Source organism: Calidris pugnax, unplaced genomic scaffold, assembly GCF_001431845.1.
Source record: "Calidris pugnax isolate Ruff unplaced genomic scaffold, ASM143184v1 scaffold60, whole genome shotgun sequence".
NCBI classification, from domain to species: Eukaryota; Metazoa; Chordata; class Aves; order Charadriiformes; family Scolopacidae; genus Calidris; species Calidris pugnax.
Window position 1 is genome coordinate 6449945 of NW_015090831.1, and position 27930 is coordinate 6477874.

Here is a 27930-nt window from a genome sequence, read left to right on the forward strand (position 1 = left end):
GAGTCAATATGATAGAGAGAAACATTTGTCAGAAACCTTAAAGCAATAGGACTCTGGAAATCATGCAAGGAACAGCTGAGTAAATAAGAGATCCTTTTTTGCAGTTACTTACGGATCATAAATGGACTTTACAAGCAAATGCAGAAAAAATTGTAATAAGATCTGACATGTTCATGAGCAATGCTGTAAAGAGCCTGGGAAAAAGAAATGCTGTATGGAAAGGTAGCTAGCAGCGAAGTGATGATGCCAGAGGTGTTGAGTGTGTCAGTTGGGAAAGGCAAATTGAAGTGTGTGTGTGTGAAAACTTAAACTATCTGCATATCCCAGATCTGTGGGTTCTGGTGGCACTGCAAACCGTTCTGAGTCACTTCTCGCAACTGGCATCGTTATGTTCTACTTCTCCCATCTATCCAATTTTTGTTTAGCCTTACATCTATTTCAGTTAACTTCTTGTTATCCTATTTATTAGCAGGAAGTACAAATGTGTTCATGAGAAGTCCAGAAAGTGAAGAAGTCCCAATTCTCCCCAGCATCAGGTCAAGAAACATGTGGCTCTTAGCTTGTGAGTAAATCCCAGAGCTCCCTGGAGCAATGAAGCAGAGTTTCACTGGCCGATCCTTTAAAGCCAAATAAAACTCTTAGAAGTGTGCTTTTTTTCAAATGCTTATCCTATATGTGTCCTGCTGCCTAGCTCCTATCTCACTAATACAGATCCAAGTGGGAAATGCTTGATTCAGCCACATGCCCTTTTTGTTCTGTGAACATCCAGTCCGTTAGAAAAGAAACCATTTATATCATCTAAAGAACACGTTGGTCAGCTACAGGGGAGAAAACCCATTTGCTTCGGGCGCAGGCACACAGGCATTATAGATAAGCAAGAGTCATTTAAGATGTCACTGTCTCCCTGCTGGGGGTTACTGCCACCACAGCGGAGTTGGCGGGGATTGTGCTCGTGGTCCATCTTCTGCTTCATTGCACGGCCCACCACGTAGCTTCAAAGCATGTCTAGTGGTGGGTTTGGTCAAACCGTCTGCCTTATACCCCATCCCAAGCCTCCAACAATTCTTTGCTGACTTGAAAGGCTGGTTACCTCCAGCTACTGATCAGGAGTGATCGGAGTAGGACAGTGACCTCTTCTACCGTTACAGCCAGATCTAGAAGAAACCTGATGGCTGGACCCTCCTTGTCACTGGTACTTTGGGACTGTGTCCCTTCATTGCATACTTTGGAAAGCATAGGAATAAATACTGCAGATAACATGTTGCTTCATATGAATTCCATAGGTTAAAATCAATACCAGTTATGAAGAGTATAGCTTAAGTGGCATATCACCTTTCATTACCTTTTTACCTGTCCTATTTCTTCTTATTCTCCCTTTATGCTTTATTTCCAGTGGGACACTTGTCCACTGCAGCACATCCCCTTGAAGGGATAGGCATCAGTGTTCCAGAAATCAAAATCCAGCATGTCTACAAATTCGTAACTTCTTTCTCCCCACTCTGTCTAGACTCCCTAGCCATTTGCAAGCATGCCAAAAATACTGTTTGCACTAATGTTTACACAGTGGCTTATCAAAACATTGTTACCTGGTTAAAAGGAGCTTAAATCAATCTTTGGAATCTGAACTGACCATTGGCTGCCATAGTTCATGGGATTCTCTGTTTTATAGACACTCCAATTGATGCAGATAAGATCTGGGAACTGCCTGCCTTTTAAAAGCCCCTTTGAAAATCTTTCTTAGATTTTGAGAGAGTATCAGCTGTGGGACTACACTGGTTTACAGACCTCAGGGAATCTTTTCCCTCTTTCCTCTTCAAGTCCATGCCTAGGCTGGAATTTCATCCAAACTGACAGCAAATATCTATTACTTAACTATAGACCAAAACCATGACGTATCAAAAATTAAATGTAATCTGAGCAAGTGCGAATGTGGAAACCACCCTAAATCAAATGGCCTAGAGGTCATCTCATGCATCTCTAGAGTATATGGTTGTTTTGGAAGCGTTGCTGTAGGTCAGAAGTCCAAAGAACACGTAATGCACTTGAGAGAACTTTGATCTCATCTTCTGGGCCTCATTGCAAGTCAAAGTAAGTTCTAAAGTCTCAGACGTGCTGTTAAAGAGGAGAGAGAAGTTTAGGCAGGGAAGATCATGAAGTATATCCTAATAATTCTCTGTGATACCACCAATAAGGATAAAAGTGTGTCTAGAGGTTTCTTCTGTGGAGTGCCATACTTTTAATGTGCCCTTCTCCTGTTCACATAGTATTAGAGTTAGTTTGTGGTTTTGAGTTACGATTTTTTTGATGTTATTTTTGTTTGTTTGGAATGGTTTATTCCCTGCAGATCAACACCCTTTATTAAAGAAAAAATCTTGAGACTTCTTTCTGATCCAAAGCGGAGTTTCTAGTTGCTAAATCTAGGCAATATCCCGTGGCGTAAGGCACTTGAGCCTGAATTATTTTCTAAATCATTGGGTTCATTTATTCCCAACCTTTGCCCTGTGAGTGGGGAGTTCATTCCCATGGCCTGTTTATTTAAATAAATCTGCTATAGATTGACTGAGAGACTGGCACTTGCTTATCAAAGAGTGCTCAAATCTACCCATGTAGCTCTTCAAGTCTCTGAAATCTCTAGAGGGTTAAATGCAGGTTATAACTGTGTCACTGCTTAATGTTTTGGTGTGACTTTTATTTATTCAAAGATTTAGTTTTGTTCTGGTGAAAAAATCAAATTGCAAAACCTCAGTGGTGTTTCTGTAACTGAGAGCTTTTGGTTTGCCACACAGCCTTACCTCCTGTGTTTCATATGTTTCTGCATTTAAATCCTGCTAGGAAGAATTCAAGAATTGCAGATCTGATAGAAAGTTGTACATGAATCAAACAATTGACACTTTGCTGGGCCAGGTGGGTGTGCTGTATTCTCTTTCAAATTGTTGTTTACACACTTTTGTGGTGTTTATGGTGTAAACATCATTATTATAATTTTTCTTGAATCAAACAAGTGTGAAAGGTAAACTGGCAACTGGCACAGCCTGGGGATTTTTGCTTGATTGCAACTGAATTAATAAAAGCTCATTGTCAACAAGTTACACTGGCTATAAAGTTTGTTTCTAATAAGAAAAGATTGTATATACCTGGCGTAAAAACCAAACAAACACCTTTATGCTTGATTAGACATCTTAATATAATGCAAGTCACCTTACAAAAAAAAAAAAAAAACCAAACATGTAGCAAAGGGCTTGGAATTATAGTTAACCATTATAATGAAGATGTTTCAGGAGAAAAAAATACATTATATTACTTATTTATTCCACTGCTTCTCATTTTGGTATTGACAGTTTTTTCCCCACAGGCTTCTGACTTCTAGGTATTCATAGGAATTATGTCTGTCTTACTATTGTTTTCAAGCTTTTATTTGATCTTGAAAAGCATTTCATTATGTTTAATTTAGAGAAATGAGATTTCTTTAATTACTGTATGTAGAAGCTATTAGAAGCTCAATTACATTTGCAAATTCATTTTTTAAAAGCGTTATCATTTTAAGATTAGTAGTAATAAAAAATATCCACAATCTGACTATGTGGGACTTTCAAGTTCACTAAGAGTATTCTCTCTACACCCCTCCCCCTATAAGGAAATAATGTGTAAAATGGAAACATTAATTATGCTGAGAACTGAAGATCAATACAGGTCTTTGAAATTGGTCTATCAATTGTGAATCTGAATGAATAGCAATTGTTTTGTTAGGGAGATTGAATTATCAAAATATGCATTGCTTGCCTTCATGCAACATTGAAAATATGATACAGAGATGAACTTCAAGGAGTCGAGGGAACGGCTTCTCCTGGGGAGGCTGGTGGTTTACCTGCAGAAAGCACACCTGTCCTGGCTTGGGTATAACCACTGTGGCTGTAGGTGTGCCTTCAGGAGAGGTGCTAAAAGAGGTCCATGTAGCTGCTAAAAGCAATGCTTACACAGGTGGTGCTAGCCATCTAGCACTCTGCTGGAAGGTTTTATGAATTATTTAATTATATTTTTTTCTGTAACATAAATGTTGTCACAACTCCAACTATATATACAGTGCTGCTTGTGTAATAGCCTGCCTAATTCAGATTAATTGTAGCCTTGCAATGATAAAGGAGCTTCAGCACAGCAGTTATTCTGTCGTACAGATGCAATTAAAACCGTATCAGTGCAGTATAAATAATGCTAAATTAAGTTGCTGTCCTGCCACACGGTGGCAATTTTGAGCTAGTGCACAGTGAAAGCTGGTGTCTTATTTTATTCAGAAGGAGTAACTACACCAAGAAAGAGTTTCTAATTTACTTGAATTGCTCCGGAGCAGTGTTATCACCCAAGAATATAGAGTGTGTAAAATACTGTCACTAAAATATCGCTAATAATAATAAGCATTTCCTATCTTGCTATTCATTTTAGAGCCAAGGAAAGCTTGAAGTTTACATCTGGTAGTCATGGGATACATGTGCTAGTCTGATATGAGCTAAAGAGAGATATATATTAGCGTATTAACATTTCATAGTGGAAAACAAATTATTTGCATCAATTTATTTAACTGTTTTCAAGACAGTTTTAGAAAATGCTAATACAAATTACTTAGTGTCAATTAGATTTTCCTGGTTTATTCGGGCAGCCTGGCATTTTGGGAACAGAATCCTGTTCTAAAGAACCATCATATTTTCTTACTGGAATGAGAATCTAGAAGATAGCAGCCTAAAATTAGGATAGTGCTTTTTATACTATTTATATCTTGCTGTTGCAGAGCGTTAGTGGAAATAAGTTTAGGAAAAAACGATTACATCATAAAATAATTGGGGACAAAAGTAGAGGCCTAATATAAATCAAGGAAATTTCTTCTCTAGCCCCTAGTACAAATCTGTATCAGATGAAAGGGTAATTAATTTTGATTACAAAGCAGCCACAGAACTTCACCCTTAACTTTCTTATTTGGAAGATATGTAGAAATAAATCTCCCTCTCCCTCCATGAACCCTCCAAGTGCTTAAGTTATTACTGTTTATTCCTTAATGCTTCGCTGTGCTTTAAAAACACGTGTAACTTCATCCCCGTGAAAGCTTTGAGTGTTTAAGGGTGTTTGTCAGTATTCTCAGTATGTCCCTCGTTACTGGAAACAGTAACGAGGGACAAAGGCATATTAACTGCCACCGTTGGAAAGCTCTGGTCTCAATAGCTGGCTAATTTAATAAAGCCTTGTTACAGTAAAATGATTCAGCTGTAAGCAGCCTGTAAAAATTGTAATAAGCACAATAAGCAATGCACTTCTTTTCCCTGCTCTTTGGGGTAGTGTTTTTTCATGCTGTCAAAGTCCACTACAAGGAAGGCTGCAATGTGCTGCAAAGCTGTTTGTCAGTGCCTCGGTTTATTTTTGCAGAGAAGTATTGATTACAGAATGAGAAACATTTGGTTTAACAGCGATCGATGAGAAGCAAACAAAGGACACTCTGAAGTTTGACTCATTTTAATTTGAAAGAAAATACAGTACCTGGTGCAATTTATGATGAAATAAAATATGGTATCTGTTCCTGTAATCACATTTCTTTCCTGTCATCTGTAAGTGAAATAAGTTTAGACAGACAGAGGACTGTAGTCTCCTGTGCTGGGTTTGGAACCAGGTTGCACAAGGGGAGTTTGGAGACAGGACTCCTGCCTCGCCTGGGAGCCCCAGGCTTTGCAGGAGGGAGACAGCCAGGTCCATCTGCCTCTGGAGGTGACCACACCAAAGAGGTTTCACCTACCTTCTGTGGACTCCTTGACTTGCTGTGGGGTTTTTTGATCGCAAGACGCAAACACAAGATCTCACAAAATATCTATAAAATAGAGAACACTTGCCTTTAACCAACAGCTTGGGCCGCAGGCAGCTGGGGCTCAGGTATATTCTGTAGCACATGAACAAATACCAATTGATAACCATGCATTGTGTTGGGGGAATTAAATATTCATTGCAGCGGAAAAAATGAGTTACTTTGTTAAAGTAACCAACTGGGAGACCAAGTTGCAGATTCCAGTTTCTATTTCAATTAATATTTCATAATTAATTATTGAAAAATGGAACCGTTTCACCATTCCTCTCTCCCCTTATCCCAGGCTCCTCTGTGGCTCCTGCCTGCAGCAGTCTTTCCAAAGTGGCATACAAGGGTGATAAAATAGTGGTTTTGAGTACTTTGAATATGCATATTTATTCATAACAGTATTGGGCATTGACTTGTCAGAAAAACTGATTTTAATGTGCTTTTAGTAGTTGCTATTTGTTTGCTTAACTCTGTTGCTGTTGTTGTCTACTCTGGTGGTGGTGTCTACTTTTGTGGCCAGTTGATTCTCTCTGGCTCTTAGGATGTTGTTTTACAGACCAGGCTTATTATTCTATTTTATTATGACTTTTATGGCAAGGTATCAGATGCATAGCATCAGAAAATGCATTAAAAATAAATACATAAACACTCAGTTTAGGTTAGCAATGACTTAATGATACTTCAAAATGTTAGCAAAAGAATTTGTATTCTTTTCTTCTCCTCATTTAAATTCATTGCAAAGTATCTGTTTGAAATCAATATTAATTACATAGAAATTGTGACCCTCCTTAGCAAATGCTTTAAAATAGTTGTTAAAAAATTAATGTGAAGGTTATTAGCCTGATTTTGAGCAACATTAAGCCTGTGTTAAATATTCTCATGTAGACTTTTTTTGACAAAATAGTGCTCCCATGTTAGCATAATTAGTAGTGCCATAGTAAAACCCTTCTTATGATGCACGGGGGAAGCAAAGAACAAATTCAAGAATGCAGAAGAATCTTGTTTCTACTTAAACAGTGGCCCTTTTCACTACTTATAAGGTAACTGTAAAGATGAGAAGAGATTACGTTGTGCCCCTTTTTAAGACATTTTTGATATTTGAACTAATCAGTCCAGTACACCTATCTGTTCTTAAGAATTGCTTTTATTAGAACTCAAACATAAGCTAAGGCTGGGCTGGATGGGGCTTTGAGCAACCTGGTTTGTGGGAAGGTTGGAAGCCTATGGAAGGGGATTGGAACTCGATGATCTTTAAGGTCCCTTCCAACTGTAACCATTCTATGATTCTAAATGGAAAAAGGAGGGGCCAGTTCTTCTGTAGATGTCAGGTTCACTCCCTTATGAATAGTAACACCCTGTATAGTATGTGTGCCTGTGTATACTGAATCCTTTTAATTTTTTACTTGGAATTATGTATAGTTTTCAATCTCGATGCGCAGCCACGTTTTTGTTTAACATATAGATAACATTATTGATCAAAGGAGTGGTATGATTTTTATCTGAACGATAAATTACAATTTTAAGCATAAAATACTCCGTGTGTTGGGTGGGTGAGGTGGGCTGGCAGCCCCGCACCCCCCCAGCCGCTCTCTCGCTCCCTCCCTCAACAGGGCCCGGGGAGAAAATAAGGTGAAAAAGCTCACGGGTCAAGATAAAGGCAGGGTGATTGCTTACCACTTACCCTCATGGGCAAAACAAACTCAGCTTGGGGAAGATTAATTTGATTTATTGCCAATTAAAATAGATTTGGGCAATGTAAAACAAAGACAAATGTAAAATGCCGGTTTGCCAAGTGCGGTGTGGGGAGGTTGGCTCCCCAGCTGCCCCTGCTGAGTGGCACGGGGGGACGGGGATGTGGGCTGAGGTCAGACCACGGCAGCCCCTCTCTGCTGGACCTTCCCCCTCACAAATTTCCCCAGCTCCAGCGTGGGCTCTCCACAGCCTGCAGTCCTTCAAGGAATGTCCCCCAGGGTCCCTCCATGGGCCACCTCAGCCCCAGGAGCGCCTCTTCCTCCTCCTCTTCAGACATTGGCACTCGCTGGGCTCTTGCTCACGTTTTTTCCCTCACACCTCACCACCTCTGTGGTGTTTTGCCCTTTCTTAAGGGCAAAAAGTTATTCCCCTGTGGTGGGACAACTGGCTGGAACAGGCTGTGTGTGGCACGGGGTGGCCCCGGCCTCTCCTCACAGAGGAGGCCCTGCCACCAACAGCCGGCCACAGACACACAGCACATCTGATCCCCTGAAATTAAGAAAAAATAACATTATTAGGGTGGCACGTTGTGGAGGGGTAGGGGAGAATGTTTTTCTGTGGAGAGGCAAGGAGGAACGAGCTGTCAACAGAACAGGTTTTAACTCTGAGGGTGCAAGATCGTCAGGCAGACCCAGCAAAAAGGGTGGGATGAGACTAGAGGGTTCTGGAGTAAGAAATCTGCTTGACTTCGTCAAATGCTTGACCCTGGTGGAGAGATGTCCCCCAGATCATCTCTGAGAAGGTGTTGTCAGGGAGTCAGTTGCCTCTTTCAAACGAGACATCTGCTGATTTTATGTGCAATGACAGGTAAAGGAGTTAAGCTGCAAGTCCCTGACTTGGAAGGCTTGAGTGTCGTCCGTGTCTAAATTTAAAGTTGACAGCAAAATATCCCAGAAAGGAAAAAGAGGTAAGAAGGCAGCCTTTCCATACAAAACCTTAAGGTACTACATGTTCACTCCGCATGCTCGGTGTCAAACCCTGGCCAGAAATGAAGGGCCTGTTGTGTAGCTCCTGGCTCCGTGGCACCATCCACTGCCATCTGCCTCGCGTGGCTGCCACCCACCACGTCCACTTTCATGTTTTGTCACCTCTGTGCTTTCTGCTGGATGTCATAGCGTCAGGGGTCACTCTAGAGAGGAGATATTTGTGGTTTGGTAAAACCTGAAGGAAAGAGGTGCTGATGTTCATCCAAAGTGAACTGAAGGAGACAATAAGCAGTGAAGCACCTCTTAGGAGACAGTCGTTTCATAGCTGCAATGGGTCAGTCCTTAGACTGAGACCATGGCTATTAAGCAGTAATTCTGAAAATAAGTGTTATCTCTTGGTCTCTTCGTGGAGTGCTGAGGAGCGATTCAGATTTTTCTGTCAAATACATATGCTATTTTCAGTCTAGCCATAAATAGTATTCGTGTGTCTTGTTTTGATCATAAGTAGCTCAAATTGGATTCCTTCCTTAACTTGAAGATGAGTTAATGTGTGGTACATGTCCCCAACTGGTTGAGAAATGAAACATTTTGACACGAACATTTCTACAGCTACACAAAAAGGAACTCGTTGAAGTGCAATCGCTGGCTCACGAGCATAACGAGCAGCTAGTGAAACTTGATTGCTGAAATGTTCATAAAAAAGTAATTGCAAACAGTATTTGTTCAAGTGTTAAAATATGCCAGTACTTGCACAGAAGTATTGGTGGAGTTTGCTAACCCTGTCTTTCACTCTAGTTTGTTCACATAAAATTTTTGCATATTTGGAAAGTTGTCAGAAATTTGACAGGGTGAAGTGAAGAAAGTCAGGCTATCTGGAGAGGCTGAAAAAGGGAAGCAAGAGTGAAGTGAGGGTTATACTTCTAAGAGGAGAAGGTTATAGCTGTGCTGCAGAAGGCAAGGAGAGGAAGCAGGGAAAAATAGTTTGAGCAGAGCTCATGGAGAGAAGAAGGTACAATTAAAGAGGAATTGGCAAGTGGTAACACATAACTTCACTGGAAGATGGCAGTGATTTTCCTGTGCTAAAGCATACTGATGCATTTCACATGATTCTTTTTTTATTTAACCTTTTCTTCACATAACATGCTAATTTTATCCCTTTCCAGTAAGCTTATATTCACTATAAAACCTTGAACCATTTCTGGCTAGTTCATTTCCTTTCACACACCTTAATTTTGCACAGGAATAAAGTGGGGTTAGAACAGAGAGCTTATAAAAGAGGTTATGACAACGCAAAATTTCTGGAGAATTCAGGAATATATTAACTGCTTCCAGGAGACCAAAAAACCCCCCACATTTCTGTTTAATCCTGGTCTTTCTGTACATTAGGCTCACTCCTCTCTTCTGACACTTCATTATGGCTTTTCTGGGTTTGAATGAAAATGTAGTTCTCTCTTCTTGTAGATAAGATCACTATTGCTGGGAGCTACCTTGTGTGTGTAGTAGACATGAGTTTTTTGTGTCCTGGAGACTGAAAACTTACCAAGTGTGGGTGGTCCCCCCCAGTATTTAATGTCTGTGATCTGGCTGAAAACGGATCTGCTTTCTGCCTGCAAGAAATGGCAGAAGTGCCTCAAGGTTGCCAATAAATGCCTACGAAGAAGCATAAAAATTTAGACTGATGATGTTATTGCTGTAAAGGTGTCCTATGGGCAGTCTTCTCCCCATTCATATAGGGCATTTTTGGTAGCTGGGATGAGAATCCAGAATTTCAAGGCGATGGGTTAGTGCTTTTGTGTCTGGTCTTGTAGCCTTGTGACTTGTATATTGTTCATCCCTTAAGCTGAAAGGAGCACAAGTTTTGTACAGCAACAGTACGGGCTCATATAACTGATACTGTGCTGTAATGCTCACCCACGAGCTGGATGAATTGGAACTGGATGTTTAACTAGCTCCGGAAATTCCTAATGGGTAGACATTTCATTCCTGTAACATTATTGTTCTTGCAATGTGAATTTGGTGTTGGTTTATGGTTTATGTACTTTTCTTAAGGTAATTGCCAGGTCCTTTCTTCTTAAAAGAAAAAAAACAAGTGGATGTGCTGATCTTTTTGTGTAGGATGATAATACAGACCTCCCCACATGAATAGAAGGAGTAAATGGTAGCAACAGCATTCTCTGACCTATCAGCAAGAGGTAAATGAAACCTAGAAATAGCTTATATGGCTCTTTGACCTGCAGAGGAGAGTTTGGATTTGTGAATCTCTGCTGTATATATTCAATCCTCTGCTGGAAATGTGGTTTTGTGATTAGCAGCAGCATGGCTACATTCATGTAGGTACAGCACAGTCTTTCTGCAGGACAGTCAGTGGAGATGTCTGCAACCTGCAAAACATCCTGGCAGTGAGATGGAGGACAGGATACTCACCTGCTTTCTCAAGTGCCACGTTTTGTCTCTCCCTGCCCTGTGGAGATCTGGCTTTGTATTTAATGTAGAAAGAAGGTTATTTGAGGACCAGGGCATGGTCAGCGTAGCAGGCACATAAAGGTAGTTGCTGTATCAGAGTCAGATCATTGTGGCGCTAATGACGCTGAGTAAGCTTTGAAAGCATGGCTGAATCACTGGTTTTCAGTCCATTATCACAGTTACTGCATCAGGTAGCTCAGGCACAGCCTGGTGCTCTGCATCAACTTGGGCACTCAGGGGCTCATAGCAGTACCTGATTTTCCTCCAAGGTGGCTTATTGGTTACTGTAGGGACAGTTACATACTTGGTGTTAAGCCCAATTTTTGTAGACAACACTTCTGAAAGCTTGTCTCAAGCCCTGGGTAGTAACTGTATATTTCTTTTATGTCGTTTTCCTTAGTACTTTCTGACTCTCTGGAAGCTCTAGGTGTCTCTTAAGCAGCAGTGAAAGGCATCTATAAGAGAAGATGCTGACAGTATTCAGCAAGGGCCTCTGGAACAGTCTCATTTTGCAGCTGGCATTGATGGGATCTAAGCTGGAGAAATACTAACTGCTTTGACTCTTCTCCCTATATATCAGCCTGAGTTACCCTTCGTGAATTGTACTCTCTGTAATGAAGGTGTTGTGTATCTTCTGCCTGGTGCTGAGCGCTCGCTGCTCTTCTTGGCTGGGCAGAAACCAAGGATTACTCAGCATCTGGCAGAACATGGTTATGTAACAGCAAGGACAGTAATTAGATAATTTAGTTAGAACAATGTATTTATTTTTCAGTAATTTGTTTCTTGTTTTGCAGTTCTCCATTTTCCAGATATTACATATGGCCAACTAGACAGAAGCCTTCTGTTCTCTGAGTAATTCCCCCTATTTTTTCCCGAGCATATAGATATTTCATTTAATCCTTTGCAGCCTCCCTTTGTGGCATCTGCTTATTTATCACTGTCTTTAAGATCCCTTTTGCACTTGGTAATGTTCATATTTTTGGTCCCTTGGTTACTGCTATTGTAAATTATTATCCAGTAAGATTTATAGCTGTGAGACTTGTACAAATAATCTGTCTCCACCATTTAATAGCTTAACACTAAGATACCTTTGTTATTTTCTAATGAAACTGTATGTATAATTTCTAGATAAATTTTTGCAGGTATGTAATGAAAATCTAGGTCAGGCTGTCTGACAGGCTACAAATTGCACTGCACCATGGGCACAGAGATTTTTTCAAAGCATAGAGGTGGTGAACCCACTGTAGCTTTACAATGACTTAAACCTTTCCTTAGACAATTGACATTGGAACCCCTTTGCTGATGGACTATAATGTAGTACCACGTAAATTGCTTGGGTTTTTTTATTGATTTGTTATCTCATTTAAATGGACAAGGAAAAATTTAATTTAATTTTGTTTCTGTTTAACAGAGTCACATGGAAGACTGCAGATACATATTTTTTTTTTAATACCAATAAATTTTTTTATAACTTTTCAGTTCATTCTTCTCCTCCTCCTAAATTACATTTAGCTAATTTTAAAATAGGGTTTTGAAATCATTAGGGACTTACTTTTTTTAAAAAAAAATTAAAGATTAGGCCATGACATATGTAGACAGTATGTTGTGGGTTCAATTTTTTGGTCCTATGTTTCAAGAATTAGCAACAGCCATATGTTATTTGCCTTCAAGAAATATTAGTAAAATTAATGACATTTTTATTTCTCATATTTGATAGATTGGTACTCAGTTTTTAAAAACATATTCTTTGTCATACTATTTCACTAAATAGATTAAAGTAGACTCTGTCCTACTGATGGGAGTCCTCCTCCAAAACAAGAAAACAAATGGCTGCGGGATCAGGGCCTTCTCTACTTGTGACACTGAAGCATTAGGGGATGGGTGACAAGCTGTCCTCTTGACTTGTTTGATGCTTCTTGTGTATGCCTTCAAGCAAGCTGGATTGGAGATCTCAAATATAATTTTTTTACATTTCTTTTGAGTGGAGGTAAAGAAAAAAAGCTTTGAACTAGAGGGTGGGTGTTTGTTTTTAAATATGCTGACTTTCCTGAGTCTGAGCTGAGTAAGAGGAGCTCGATGTGCTGGGGATATTCTGAGAGGCTTTGTATCTCTAGTTTATTACTCTGTGTAGCATTGTTATATGAAAAATGATGGGACTGGATAGTTAGGGTAATTAATTTGATTCATTGATGATTTTTCCCAAATTGAATCTGAAATTTTTGCTAAAAATATGTTTTATGTGTACAATTAACAAATGGCTTTTTATGGTCTTTCAGCGTGAGAAGCTGATACATGAGTTGGAGGAAGAAAGACATTTAAGGCTTGAGAGTGAAAAAAGATTACGGGAGGTGACACTGGAGTCCGAGCGTAGCAGAGCTCAGATGCGTGGGCTGCAGGAACAGTTTTCCAGGTATGTTGCATAAGTAAACCATGTTCATAATATGGAAAGAACATACTTTGAAGCAAAAAGATTGATCAAACCTGTTGATAGCTTGAATTGATGGAATCTAAGGCAAAACCTGCTCTCCCTCTGAAATTCTGTAAACATAGTGGGCTTTTGGTTAAACAACTGTTCACATCCTGTAAAACTTCAAACGCTTATATCATCATTCCATGAAATGGTGAAGATTTTCATTTCTAGGCATTTTGCATTTGTTAGAATTCCCAATAATTTTCTAAGTACAGGTGTTCACTTCTCAAAAAGCGCATGCCATCGGTAAGTCAATATTTGGTTGCTTGTTTCTGTTAACCAACAAGAATGGGTTTGATCAGTCTGAATAAAGTGAAAAAAAAAGTGATATCTTTTACCAGCTGGGTAATCGTCCTGCTTGGGCATGCTTTGAATCTCTTTGAATCTCTTTGAATCTCCAATCATGCATTGACTGGACCAGAACTGGAATTTAAGACAAAGTATTCATTCATGTGATGACAGTAAGGATTTGATTTATTTATTGTTTTCATGATGCATGATGAGATCTTTTACATGAAATAGATTTTTTTTTTATTGTTTTTGTCACATGAACAGAAACAAAGCAATCAAAGCAAAATCAAAAGTGACAATGGAATTTTATGTTGTATATTTTCCATCAAGACTGAGTATTAACTCATTCCCTCAGGCCCCTGAATCGTTGAAAAGTTCAAGTTCAGCTTAATATGGTGAAAACAAGCTGTGGAGTGGGTTTTTGCTTTGGTTATTTTGTTGGGGTTTCTTTAGGGTTTTCTGTATGGGGCATTTTTTGTAGGTTTTTTTCCTCAGTGTCTGCCATGCTGCTTCTCTGATCTGAGACTGGGTTTCTAGGCAACGCTGCAAAAGCCATTAATAGCAATAATAAAATTTTTTCCTCATCTGTTAGTTTGTTTTTGGAAAATTTCCACTAATCTTCTTCAGATTTTGAAAAACTGTTGAAGTGTTCAGATAAGTCTGAAATTCTTTTACTAAAAACGCTAAGGGTATTTATTTTTTAGTTTTTTGTTGTTATTCTTTTTCTGTGATCTTTGGTTTCAATTTCTACTTATTCTGATGAGACTCGCTGACTAATATACACAAAATAAATCCACCCGATGGGTATTCTTGATTAGAATATTTTGCTGTATTATGTATTAATCTTTGTTTATGGAAGAATTTTCTGAGGTTCTGAATTTAGAACAGTATTACTGTTACAATAACTAGAAAATAACTGAAATAAACATTATAGATGGTGCAGCTCTGATTAAGAAAAAAGGAACAGGAGGAGGTAAGGTGAAACCAAGTAATTTGGTAAAATTTTAACTGTTGCATATTCAGACCTTTTCAGGATAACCCTTCATTATTCTTGTGAAACTGTAGTAGTAAGATTCAGTTCTACAGTGTTTCTGAAATGAGTAACTATATTATTAGTTAAGATCCCTGAAGTCCACTATCTTCAAATTAATCCATTCTTTTTCTTGTTACTATTTGCAGTCTAGCTTGGTCTGGTTGCGAGTTCTTTGGATTAAAGTTGTTTGTCTCTTCATTTTTGTACCTCTGATTTAGATAGAGGTGAATGCCGTCTAAATCAGTATTATGTTCTTTGGAAGGCAGTCTGCACGTTAGCTGTACTGTTTGAAGGCAAACTTAAGTATCACTCTTCATTAATGGCACCTGAGATTGGCCCTGTTATTACCAATGATGAAAAGTGCCGTTGGCTTCATCAGGCTATGATTTTGTTTTAGTGTAGACCAGATGCTAGGAAGAGAATGTATCACTTAAATACTTCATTTGCTTTTAAAACTTTATGTTTGCTATGATGAATATTAAAGCCTACTTTTTCTTATGTTTAGTAGAATATTAAGAGATTTGCTTACACAAACAGACTTTCTCCCTAAATGACTGTATTTTTTCTTACTGTGCTTGAGCAAGTAATGAAACTGGCAACTGGATAATCTTGTGCTGCTTACACATTTTGTACTGTTTGAAGGATTTTAGACTATTTTCTTAATTCGAGAACAATTAAATGGGACAAGACTGGTAGTGATGGGAAGAGAGATAAAAATCAAGCAAATTGGAAGTACTTTGGAAGAAGATGGCTAGGGAGTAATACTTTGGGCCTAGATGTTCTGGCTTTCAGATGCAGATAGACTAACGTAAGAACATATAGCATAAATCTTTTAAGTCTGTGTAATTCCTGAACTGAATGGATTTACATAGGCATTCCTACATATACATGCAGTGCAGTAGGTTTCACTGTGATTTGGAGATTTTTCTTTGCATATCAAAATATTTTCTCTGCATCTTTGAAAGAATGAAACACACTAGTTTGTGGAAGCTGTGAGTTGACCTTTGTCATCAGGGGAGGAAAGCTGCCTATTCCTATCTGAAATTGTGCGAAAACTTTAATCTGTCATATAAGCATATAGTTTGAGATGGAAGAGTTCAGAAGGCAAGGGTTTTTTTCTTATTGATTGACGTTTCTGGTCTTACCAAGTAAGCAATATTCCGGGCTAGGACTCTGTCATAAATCGACGTTCTCTTTCTTAACATCTGTATAAATCTGCCAGAACCTTAAAGTGACAGAGTGGTTAGTTTGATAAATATGTGACAGTTGCTGTATAAAGAGAAAGAGCTTTTAAAACCAAATTTATTTTTTTGGAATTTTACTGTGGTGTATCCATGTAGTTTTAATTTTGTTTTCTAATTTTATTTGAGGTGAATATATTTAAGGTGTGTAAAGATCCTACAGAAAAGCTATTTAATGCTAAAGTTAGGGTTTTACACTGTAGTTGGATGCAGTTATTTTTGCATTGCCTTGGTATAATCTAACCTTGAGGTGAAACCCTCAATGTTTTCATTCTCAAAACCACTGAGATCTGTTGCTTTGCTGCAGCTGTTCTGCTGAATTCTGTAAGGCCCTTTTTGGCATGATAAGGTATGGGTGAATGTTGTTCAAATGCACAAAGACCCCTCCAGGGTTGTGGGTTCGAGCTCCGTGCCTCCAGGGAGAGGTGGGGGAGATCATCTGTGTCCATTTCAGTGGCAATCCAGCCCAAACCACCACACTAACTGTAAAAATACCCATCAGCCTGATGTCACACAGTCTGACCGTACCATTGTGAGTATTAGCAACTGTCATGCATGTACTGGCAGGTCACCATTTAGGTTAGTATTATGCCTGCTCTGGAGGAAAATTAGACTTATTCTTTTCATTTTGTTTTCTGTTTGTTCATTTTTGGGTTATTGTTTTTTTTTTTTTGATTGCTCACAGTTTAACATTAGTTCTTCCTTGAGTGTCTTATATCCCGGACATTAGAGAAGAAAATGCACTGTGTCTTATGTATCTTCTTGTTCTTGGTTTCAGTTGTGCTTTTCCTCCATTCAGCATCTTCCTACAACAGTAGGAACAGAAATGTAACAGCCCTGCCCAAAGCAGTAGGTGTGATTTATAGCATCACTCTAAAAAGCACACTAATACACACGATATAAATTGATTACATTTCTCTGCTGTACATCAGTAAGCAATAGAAATTGTTGTCTGGTGAGTGCATGCAGTACATGGGACTCCAAACTGGGATTAAATGTTAAAGCAGTAAAAGAGGTAGCTTTACTTAAGTTATTTTGATTACTATTTTGGTCTAAATGAAACAAGTTCAATAAAGCACACTATTTTAAAGTATATCTATAAACAGTAATTGAAGAGTCTAGTATCAAATCTTAAAATCCCCTTTGGGTAAATTTCAAAAATTCTCTCAGTTAAGATGATGTTGTTTATAGGTATCAATGTCTGTGACTGGAAAACTGCCTCGGGCTTTTAAGAATGGATGTTATTGGAAAATAGGAAACGGTCCTTGTTTGATCTGCCAGGGTCCTGGGAATGGGATGAGTGCAATTCTCATCAGATTGTATTTCAGCATTCCCCTCACATTAATATTGACCAGAGGGTTAGGCCTGTCACTTCTGACAAGGGGAGAAATGACTACTACAAATCGGGTAACACTTCGCATAGAAGGAGTGTGTCGCTGTTGGTTTAAGCACATTCTGCTTGGTTTTCTCCGATTGTTGTTAATTCCCCTTGCTCCGTTCTGGCTTGACAGCAGGTGAGTGGAAATGGCAACTGTTTTCCTAGCAGCTGGGATAAAGAGATTTTTTGCATTGCATCAGCATGTTAGTGTTGCGTCATCACATCGTAATTTCTAATGCTACGACGACTGCTTGATCTAGAGGTCACCACCTGCTTGCACTTCGGTGGCCTCACTGCCATGACTGGTAACCCATATCCAGCAGAGACCCTGTCTGGAAAGTATAAACCAGTAGAACACCTCAGTGGCTCCTGTGGCTGGTCAGTTTGTTTAGTGTCCATTGAATGCCAATTTAAACCACTAATAACTTTTTAAATCTAGTTTCTGGGGAGATTAAAATGCTGTCCTGGCAGCCATTGATGGTATTCCTTTGATTCTGTCATAGCAGGGATGAATAAATTACTATATGGGAATTCGCTTCTTGTCTCCGGGGAAGGTTACAGAAGGATCTGTCTACAATTCTCCTCTTTTGTGTAGTTCTGCAGTAGTCTCTTATCATCCTCCCTGAGTGGCCTGTAGGTAGGGTTACTGGGGGAGGCAGATTGACACAAAGATAGAGTTTATATCAAAGGCTGACCTTGTCATCCTGCCCTGTGTTTTTAGATACTGCCTGATTTTATTAGATGTGGCTGTGTGAAACATTGCAAAGTAAAGTAGTGAATAAGTATAAAACACAACTTGCTGACTTGAAAGTGCTGCATGTCTGGTGCATATCTCACTTGTACACTTACCTCCTCCTTTGCTGCTGGCTATAAGATGTCCATCTTCAAACATGTTGTGGTGGTTTGACCTCGGCTGGCTGCTGGATGCCTACCCAGCCACTCTCTTACCCTCCACAACAGGACTGGGAGAAGTACTAAAAAACATCCACCTCCTGGGTTGAGATGAGGACAGGGAGATGACTAACCAATTACCATCCAGGGGAAAGCAGACTTGACTTGAGGAAGATCAATTTAATTTATCGCCAATTAAAAACAGTGTAGGATAGTGAGAAACTTAAGACAGAACTAATAACACCTTCTCTGACGCTCCTTCCTCCTCACTTTTTTCCCCTGCTCCAGTGTGGGGTCTCTCCCACCAGGGTCTTAGAGTGCTGGGAGCCCTCTCCAATGTATGGTGGGGGGTCCCTGCTTCACAGGCATCAGCTTTGGAGCTGCTGGGCAGAGTGCTTAGCTCTTGGCTAAGTCTTGCTCAGTCTTGGCTGGACTTGCTGAGCCCCAGGACGTGGTGTGAATACTGTTTTCCCAGGGCTTTGACCTAATGCTTAGGATATCGATCTTGTCTTTAGATTAGCATTGACAGAGTAAAAGGATGAAGTTTCTTTTAGATTAACACTGATGGGGTGAGTATATTAGTAGTTTTATTTATGTGCATGTACCACACTTAGGTACATATTTCATCTCTAATCGTTGCTCAAAAGTGTCAAACACTATTTTAAGTAAGATCAAGGAGCTTTTGTGTGAATAGTTTTCATCTTGCAGAAAATAAAAGAATGTTTTTACTAAACCCCTGAAATTAAGCCCAAAGAAGAGGCTGCCCCGAGTTGTATGGAGAGTTTGGCTCCACTCAGCTCATGGTCTGCTTTGAACTAAATGTGCTGGTTTCCTGTGGTTTGATCAACAAGAAGAAAAAAAAGAACTTTATAATTTTTCATACCAGGCTTCATTTTTTCCACTCTTCCGTTCTATATATGCATACTGTGGTTTTGAAAGTACATGCACATAAGAAATATCTTCAAAGAATGCGTTATCTCAGTGTTCCTCAAAAACTACAATTCTCATTCTCATGTTAGAAACCATCGGTTTGAAATACGTATTTTCATACAGAAGTTGAGAAAGAACAAGAGCAATGAGGTCAGAGTGACTGCAGAGAACAGAAGAACCAATCTAAACTCAAAACATGGAAGTCATGCAAGGACCAGAAGTTGTAGCAGACTATATTGCATGATGTATATTGACTTAGATAACACTTTTAGAGAGCAATGGATTGCTTTGCTTCAGGCATTATTAGAGATGCACATAGAGGTACATGCAGTTTCCAAATCTTCTGTGGACTTCAGGCACTGAAGCTGCATTAAAAGCCAGCCCTATTTCAGTACCCTGATGCACTAGGTGGTGCTTCATGGCAGCTCTTAGTTTCTGAAAGCTTCTTTCAAGGGGTCCAGGGAAATGGGTAATTTATATTCCACAGACAAAACCATGGCTATCTGTTTGCTCAGAAAATCCAGGGTTTGGTTTGTATTTATTTATATGCTGGCAGTATGCATCATACTTGTGTTTCTATTATGGCCTTTTACTGATTTATCAGAGCATGAAGCAGTACTCTGCTTCCTCTTTTATAGCTGCATTACAATTTAATACGATATAGTAGGTTTTTTCCTTTACATACTGTAATAGATTAGCACCCACGTAGTACTAGGTCACAGTGTAATCATTTGGTTTACCCTGTATTTTAAAACATACAAGACAAGTTTAAAAACAATATGTCAACATATTCACCACAATTTAACAATAGGTTACCAATGCCCCCATATGCTCTGTCCACACAGCATATAATCCCCTCCATGCAGTAATTTTTTGTAATAGAAAGATGATTTGAATATCCTCTGCACTCCCACACCATGGTCCTGACCAAGCAGGACCTGGCTATATTAGATCGTGTGTGGTACGTATCCATGATCGCTCTTGTTATATGTCTGTTTCACTCCCAAAGTGAGAGATCTCCTGGAAGCATGTACCAAAGAATATTGTGCTTGAGAGTAATAGCAGGGATTCCTGTGCAGTTGCAGTGATTGGGTTTACAGACCCTTTTATGTCAGAGGACAGTGAAAACCTCATTTTGGTGAAATTGCAGACTCCCTTGCTACTGCTGTTTAAAGAGATTGAGATTCACGGTTGGTGTTTATGTACTGTGAAACCCTGTACCCGTCGAAGTTCATGGCTCTGTGCATTTTATTTTGTACAATAATAGGCGTATTTTTGCAGGTATTTCTAGCTACGGATAATTCTCCATTGTAAAACATGTTTAGATTTATGAAAGGACAGTGCTGATACAGGAGCTGAGTTTTATTTACTGAGTAATGTTGCTGAGAACTGCGTTGTCGTGTAGGGTAAGGTGTTCCCAAGGTGGACAGGACCTTTGGTTGTAAGGAGGACTTCTGTTACTTATTGCTGGTTTTCTGTTTTTATAGATGTATTTTTAAAATTATATTGGAACATGCAAAGTTAAAGTACTGTTTCTTTCCTGTGGAACTTGCCATAGATTGGTTTCTTTTGAGCTTGGGAAATCAGGAAAGTCACAGATGTGTCACATACTGTTCTGCAATTCCTTGATGCCATATAAGGTAAAGAGACTACTCCAAACCAACACATTCCTTCACATATTTCATAAAAAGATTCCTTTGCTAGACATGATAGATACCTTAATTCCAAGGACCAGCAGAAGGATCAGCAGATCTGCCAGAAAAAGATCTGCAAAGATCAGCACAAAGTCATTTGTTTTCCCTTAGTTTATTTTTTCCCTTAAGTCAAGCCATTTTATATTAATTAGCTGTGGTTTAAAAGAAAATATTTTAAAATGCTTTCTTTCACCATTATATTCTTAATGCTGAGCCATTTTTCAGGAAGGAATCTGTCCTGATTACACTGGAGGATTGTCATCACTTTTTCTTCGTAGCTTGCCTTGATTCTTCCATGCATGGTTACCCCCTTATATTCTCCTTCATAGAATAGTTTGGGTTGAAAGGGACCTCTAAAGGCATCTAGTCCAACCCCCTGCAATGAGCAGGAACATTTTCAACTAGGTCAGGTTGAAAATGAGCCCCATCCAACCTGGCCTTGAATGTTTCCAGGGATGGGGCATCTACCACCTCTCTGAGCAACCTGTGCCAGTGTTTCACCACCCCCCTTGTAAACAATGTCTTCCTTCTATCTAGTCTGAATCTACCCTCTTTTAGTTTAAAGCCATTAACCCTTGTCCTATCACAACAGGCCCTGCTAAAAAGTTTGTCCCCAGTACTTAGGTCACCTCTTTATTTGGAGGTATGAGATATATTTATATAGAATTAAGGTGTTTTAACAAAGATTATAAAAGGATGAAAAGTAATTTTAAACAGAAAATCACATGGAAGCTTGGAGGATAGAAGGGCATATAATAGATGAGAAAGTAGGAATGCTTAACAGCTGTTCTGCCGTAGTCTTCCCTAAAGGAAAATAATAGCATACATAGAACCATAGACTCATTCAGGTTGGAAAAGACCCTTGGTATCATCGTGTCCAACCATCACATATGCCAATAAAGATTGACAAGGATAATCTGAGGTCGCAAGATAGAATGTGAAAGATAACCTGTTAAAGAATTAAGATAAGCAGATTCAGCCAGGATGTCTTGATTATACTCACAGGCACCAACTGCAGTTAAACAACTACTGACAGTTACATGTGTAGGCAGTTGAAGAATGAGTGAAGTCCCAAAGAAGTGCTATTTACTTACATATAACTAAGAAATAGCGCACAGAACATTGGACTGATTTGTTGTTAGTAAAATATAGATATGGTTCCACAATAGTCTTCATGAAAAAGACTAAACAATTATGGTCCCAGTGCTCAGTTCAGTTGCCTGTGCTCAAATCAGTAGCTTCTGAGAAACTCTTCCAGGAAGATGTTTTTTGTTGAATGTAATGTACTCAGAGAAGAACTACTGTGGTTAAAAATGGTCTGTAGTATCTCTCTTGAAGGGTTTTTGGAGTTAGAACATGGCTAGAATCAGATGCTACATCCTTAGTGGCAGCTAGAGATGATCTGCTTTGGGAAAACTTTTTCATTATGGAAAAAAATAGTGATATTCCCATGTCCTGTGACTTGAAGTTGATCCCTTACTTGACCTGTTAGGAACCAACCAAATTTATTAGAATAATTTACAATGTTTTGCAGAAAAGATGATAATAGGCAATGTATTTAATGGTGACAAGCTTCAGTCTAGATTGCAATCATAAAACTGTAAATCATGTTTGTGTGTGTGTTCATGTGTGCTTTCAAAATATTAAAATAGAAGATTGTCTTTGCTTATAAGACAACCTAATTCTGTCAATTATATATGCTATTTCTCTCCTTGTTAATGGACTTTACTATTGCGTACTTTGAAGAAGCATATAGTAATGGCTCCATGTAATTCTTCTGTTTCAAAAAAAAAAAAAAAAAGGCCTTTCAAATAACAATGTGCTTTTAAGACTATCAATAATTCTTTCTGCCATGTTTCCTACCAAAGCAAATAAGAGAGAATTTTCTTTTTAAATTTAGTTCGGTAGAAGTCTTCAGTTTAGTTGATTCACATAAAAGCCAGATCCATCCTTTCCTGAACATGGAAAAATTCTCTACTTCAGATTGTCTTTGTAACGTTGTCTTTTAAAAATAGTGTTTTAATTTCATAATATCTGTATAACAAAAGAATATTAAAAAGGAAATGAGGAAGTACCTGCGAGACAAGGACAATGTGGTAATGAAGATCTCGAATCCTTACAGCAGAATATACTCCTGGAAGTCACCTTTGAAACATCGTTGTCATTTACATTTTTTAATTCAGTAATTCAAAGAGATCTGTGTAAATGGAAATGATATCCCGGTAAAATTATTAGGGAAGTTAAAGTAGGTATGGAGAACAGGCAAGAAGAAAGCTGGTGAAGAACAGATGTTACCTTAGGATCTGTCATGGGTGACTATGGTAAATTTAAAGACTCTTTTTAAAAGCATCAATCCAGTTTGAGCTACGGGATTGTTTACCAAGTCATTTTCTACACCAGCATGATGACTTGGTCTCTCTTTAAAGTCTGCTGCTTCCCTGTAGTGTTGTAAAATATTACCTTTTATTAATTACCCCTTCTTAGGAGGGGAGAGGATATGAAATGGAAGTGACAGGGATGTTTTGAAACCTCCATTGCGTGTGCCTTTCACAACTGACAGCCTCACATGTGCTCATGCCAGGCATACACGTGCTGTCCATGCTTTGAGACTAGTTTCTTCAAAGCAAGCAGTTCTCTCGGACAGTCAAAAACCCACACATTTTAAAAATCAATATGTATAATGTTAGTTAAGACTGATCCTCTGATTCTATGATTAGTTTTAAGTCACTACCCAGATAACATGGATTTATCCCATTTTAAATTGCTGATCTCATCACACTTGGGGTTCCTTTTGTTAAGATGACTGTAAACCTGTGCTTAAAAGCCATATCTCATACGCAATTTGCAGATTATAGACTGTTTCTCTTTACTAATGGGTATCAGAGAGAAGCTTGAGTTTATGATCATGATTTTTGTGGTTGTTTTTCTGTTAGATGCTTGAGGTGGCTTGTATTAATAATTTTGGTATACTATAAAAGTTGTGTTATAAACTGTAAATGTATCATTAATGGGCAGTGGTGTATATTCAGATTGATGGTGGTATGTACAGAGCAAATTAAAGTGTGAGAGAAAATTATGATTAAAAAGCTGACATAAAACCAAATGATCTTGATAGTGATACTTCTCTTTTATGAGCATGATTGGATTTTTTTCAGAGGATCATTGGCTGACTGAGTCTAAATTTTGCCTTTACAATTTTACAACAAACTAAACCAGGGAGCCTACACTCCTGTTCTAATCGCAAGCAGATAAGGTCTGATCCGTAAAAGTGCTCACTCTTTTTAAGATGCTGGTGTGCTTTCTGCTCTCACTTAGGGCAGAAGGAAAGGAGTGCTCCAGGTACCTTTGAGGAGTTTGGTGCCTTAAATAGTACAGATGTGCAGATTTATGGTACAGGGGATAAGAACATGAAATCCTGAATGTTACCCTTCTGAGTAGAATAATAGGGGAATCCTTTGTCTTAGATTTCAAAGCAAGATTTTCTGTTTTTCATGTGTGTATGAGGGAGGGATGAGAAAAAGGCTTTCTCTAAAGTACTCTAAAGTACAGGCAACAGAACAGGAGAACATGCACAGGGATGTCCCAACTTGGTATCACCTGTGGTATCGGAAGGTGGGCCCTATAGATTGGGTCTTTTGCTTCTCAGTGAGAAACTGTTGTCGAATTGTATCTTTACTTACAGTTTGCATAGCGGGATTTCTGATGCTGGTATGCAAATAAAGAGTTGGTCTTTAAATGTGACCAGTACATAATTTGTAAATATAATCAGTTTGTCATCCTGCTCTGCATAACCTCTTAAGTACCCACACTAACTAATGGAAATAGTATAATTTATCTGCCTGACTTGAGGTGGTAATACATTTTTTCAACCTAGTAGCAATTTGTAGTCTCCATAGATTGGATTGTTTCACAGGAGAATTATTATAGTAATTTTAATTTTATCTTAGAGCTTGTAATTATTCTGCAGTATTGTTCTAATGTAACAGGCCACACAGCAGTTCATTTGTCTGTCAATGCTCAAAATTGGACAGGGCAACGTAAAAATCTAGCTTTAATCTTTTTATTCTATCAAAATGTTTTGGGTCTGTGTTTTCCTCTATGGGCAAATTTCAAATACGATTATTAAAAGTTGCAGCGAATATACTTAAAGCTGAAAAGCTTTTATATTAAGTGTGCACCGTTCTGGAGTTTTTCTTCTCAGAGTATATGATAAACATTAAGAGAACAGAATGGGATTTGCTTTTCTTGTATAGGCTTCTAGACCTGGGTTTTCTAATTATTCATCCCTTAGTCTGAGACTACATTTTGTTAGATACTCTACAGGTACATCTGCAGGGATTTATGCCCTGAAGGCATCAGAAGTTTGTTTCAGCTGCACGGATTTTGCTTGTGCATTTTCTTGATATATGTAATGGAACTTGCTTAGAGGAAAAAGGGGATTTAGAAAAGAAAAGATGCTTGGGTTTAGTCCATCAGTATCAGTAAGGACAGCTGTGAGGTCTTTCTTCACTCCTGTTTGAATGAAAGGTATAGGATTCTCACTGGCTTTGGATCTAGACCTGGGAGAGGAAATATCCCCTGGAAAGGAATGGGCATTGAAGGACAAATGCTACAGTTTTAAGTAATCTGACATCATTCAAACTATTCAAATAAATAAGGAAAATTGGGCCAGATTCTCATCAGCTCCTGATTTTGGAGCTAGATGGCTAGATGTCTGCACTAAAAATGCAATGAGAATCGACTGTATCTGGCTTATGGCAGGAATGGACATCAGTAATTACAGTGGGCTTTGCTCAGAAGGTATTTATTGCTTAAAATCTTGATATTTTTTGCAGCGGCGTTAATCATGCTGAACTTATGTGACTAATATGGTTATAATATCTAACTCCATTGGGATTCTGCTACAATTTAGTAACAATTACTGTCTACTATTGCAGATAGCTTTTATTGTAAAGCATTGCCAAAGTTTGTGATGTGATTATCTTTGGTCATAATCTGTGTTTCGGTTTATAGGTACTGTAAGAAAATGTAGACTCATTTGAATAATTGTTACAGTGTAACATGGTTTTAATTCCATGTATGGTGCCTGCCTCATGATCTCAAATTTTACGAATTGGGCACTGGTACCCTTCTGTCAAATTGTGCATTGAATAGCATTAATTAAATATGTATTTCAGAAAGCATCCATTATCTTTCAAGCATGTGGATGGTAACTACGGATAGCTTATTCTGAAAACATTGTCCAAAGGATGTCAGTAGAATATTGTGTTGCCTAAAACAATAGGCTCCTCTTGTGAGAATCAGATAACTAAGAATATGCTGCAAAAGGATGCAGAGAAGCTACAAATCCCATTCAGAAGAAGTCACATTGTAGAGAACACTGAGTATTTTAGGTTGTTGATACACACGCCTCGCTTACGTACACCTTGGAGAAGATTTTTCTTTTGCATCATTCTGTTTAATGATAACTGAATCCCAGTTCAATTGCTTTCTTCAAGATAAGGGATTTTACTCTTCTTGGTTTTCACCACCATTGCAGATAGGAAGGACGAAGTGGCACGCTGAGGAAGAGTTGCATTTGTCATGAGAAAAGTGGTTAGGAAGAGATGCAAGACGCTGAGGCTTAATGCTGCAAGGTGATGGAGATTTCTGTATTCTCTTGTTTTGGCACAGGAGGTTCTGCTGCATTTTAGAACTTGACATACCTTTTTCCACAGCCCTTTTTAATCCTCCTTTTTATTCTTCTATATTTGTGGGATTTAATTGTCTAGTTTTTCATGCAAGTACATAGCAGAGAAAGCACATCCTGCCATACATTTTGCCTGCATTGGAAATCCAAATAAACTGGCTTTTTTGAACTAAGTTTTCATTCTCTAGGAATACAGATTAGATCATTAAGTTGTGGTGCCCTTATCGGTGTTTGCAAGCTGCAGAGTCTGTTAATTGAATGGATGTGGCATGGGTTGATATACTGTCTCACCTGATCAGAAGGTAACCTTTTTCTCTCCCTAGCTATAGGTTTCATCCTTCATCCTAAAGCCTTTTTAGAGGCACTGAGTTGATCGTGCTGTGTTTTATTTGTTGTGTTTTATTGCTGTGTTCCATTTGTCTTCAATTGGCAGGTACCTTCCAGCTTGTCTCTACTAACTATAAGAAAACTAATCACGTATAGATCACATACAGATGATAAGCAAATAACAGTAAGCCTTTGTGTATATTCCTTTTTACTGGAAAAATCAGTAAGAAACTGGAAAGCTCTGACCACCTGTACTACTTTCTGAAAGGCAGGTAAGGCAGAGCAAGGTAATCAGTAGATTAAAAAGCCAGGGAGTTGACTAACTTCAAAATTACAGTTACAATTATGGTATAACAAAGTGGATCCGTGTTAAAATTGGTCTACAGTGGAGATCCATCCCTGTGGCTTGTTGAATGTAAGTGTGTCTCAGAATATGAATTCCTTTCAAGACAAATGTCTTTCTTAATATTCTCAAATACTGTAAATGTCTGCTGCTACTATGCTTGTATTCTTAAACTGAAGAGAAAAAATCCCCAAACCAACAATCTGTCAACTACTTCCTTAAAAGGCAAATATCTATCAAGTTCAGTTCCTGTATTTTAGTCTCAACCCTTCACAGAGAAAAGAGCTCATTTTTTCTAAGACTATATAGTAGTGAATAGTGGGAGAGGAAGTTATTTTGGTGTGAATTTATTGTAGAACCTGTTAAATAAAGGATGAGGGAAACTTACAGTTTTTAAAAATATTTGAGTTTCATGGAGGCCATTTGGATCTCTGAAATATTTGTTGAAGACAGTGTTAGTGTATACAGAGAAGAATAATGGGTCACTGGTTTCACTAGTTTCATACTTCAGTGAGTATTTGTGTTGTAAAAATACTTTAAATATTCTCGGTTTCATTCAGCTCTTGTAGTCATGTGCTGAATTGCTGAAATTTATAGCATTGCAAAATAACGAGCAATATTTTTCCATTCCAGACTTGCCTGAACTTCATTGTGAGCCCTCTGTTGCATATTTTG

At 38.5% G+C, this 27930-nt stretch overlaps 1 protein-coding gene across 1 annotated transcript in view; it reads left to right on the plus strand.

The window, feature by feature from the left end:
• NCKAP5 (NCK-associated protein 5) overlaps positions 1–27930 on the plus strand; it is a 406029-nt gene that overhangs the window by 185442 nt on the left and 192657 nt on the right. Inside the window, exon 5 of the mRNA XM_014941123.1 lies at positions 13245–13378. Coding sequence (XP_014796609.1) covers positions 13245–13378 — 134 coding nt within the window. The remainder of the gene's footprint in view (positions 1–13244; positions 13379–27930) is intronic.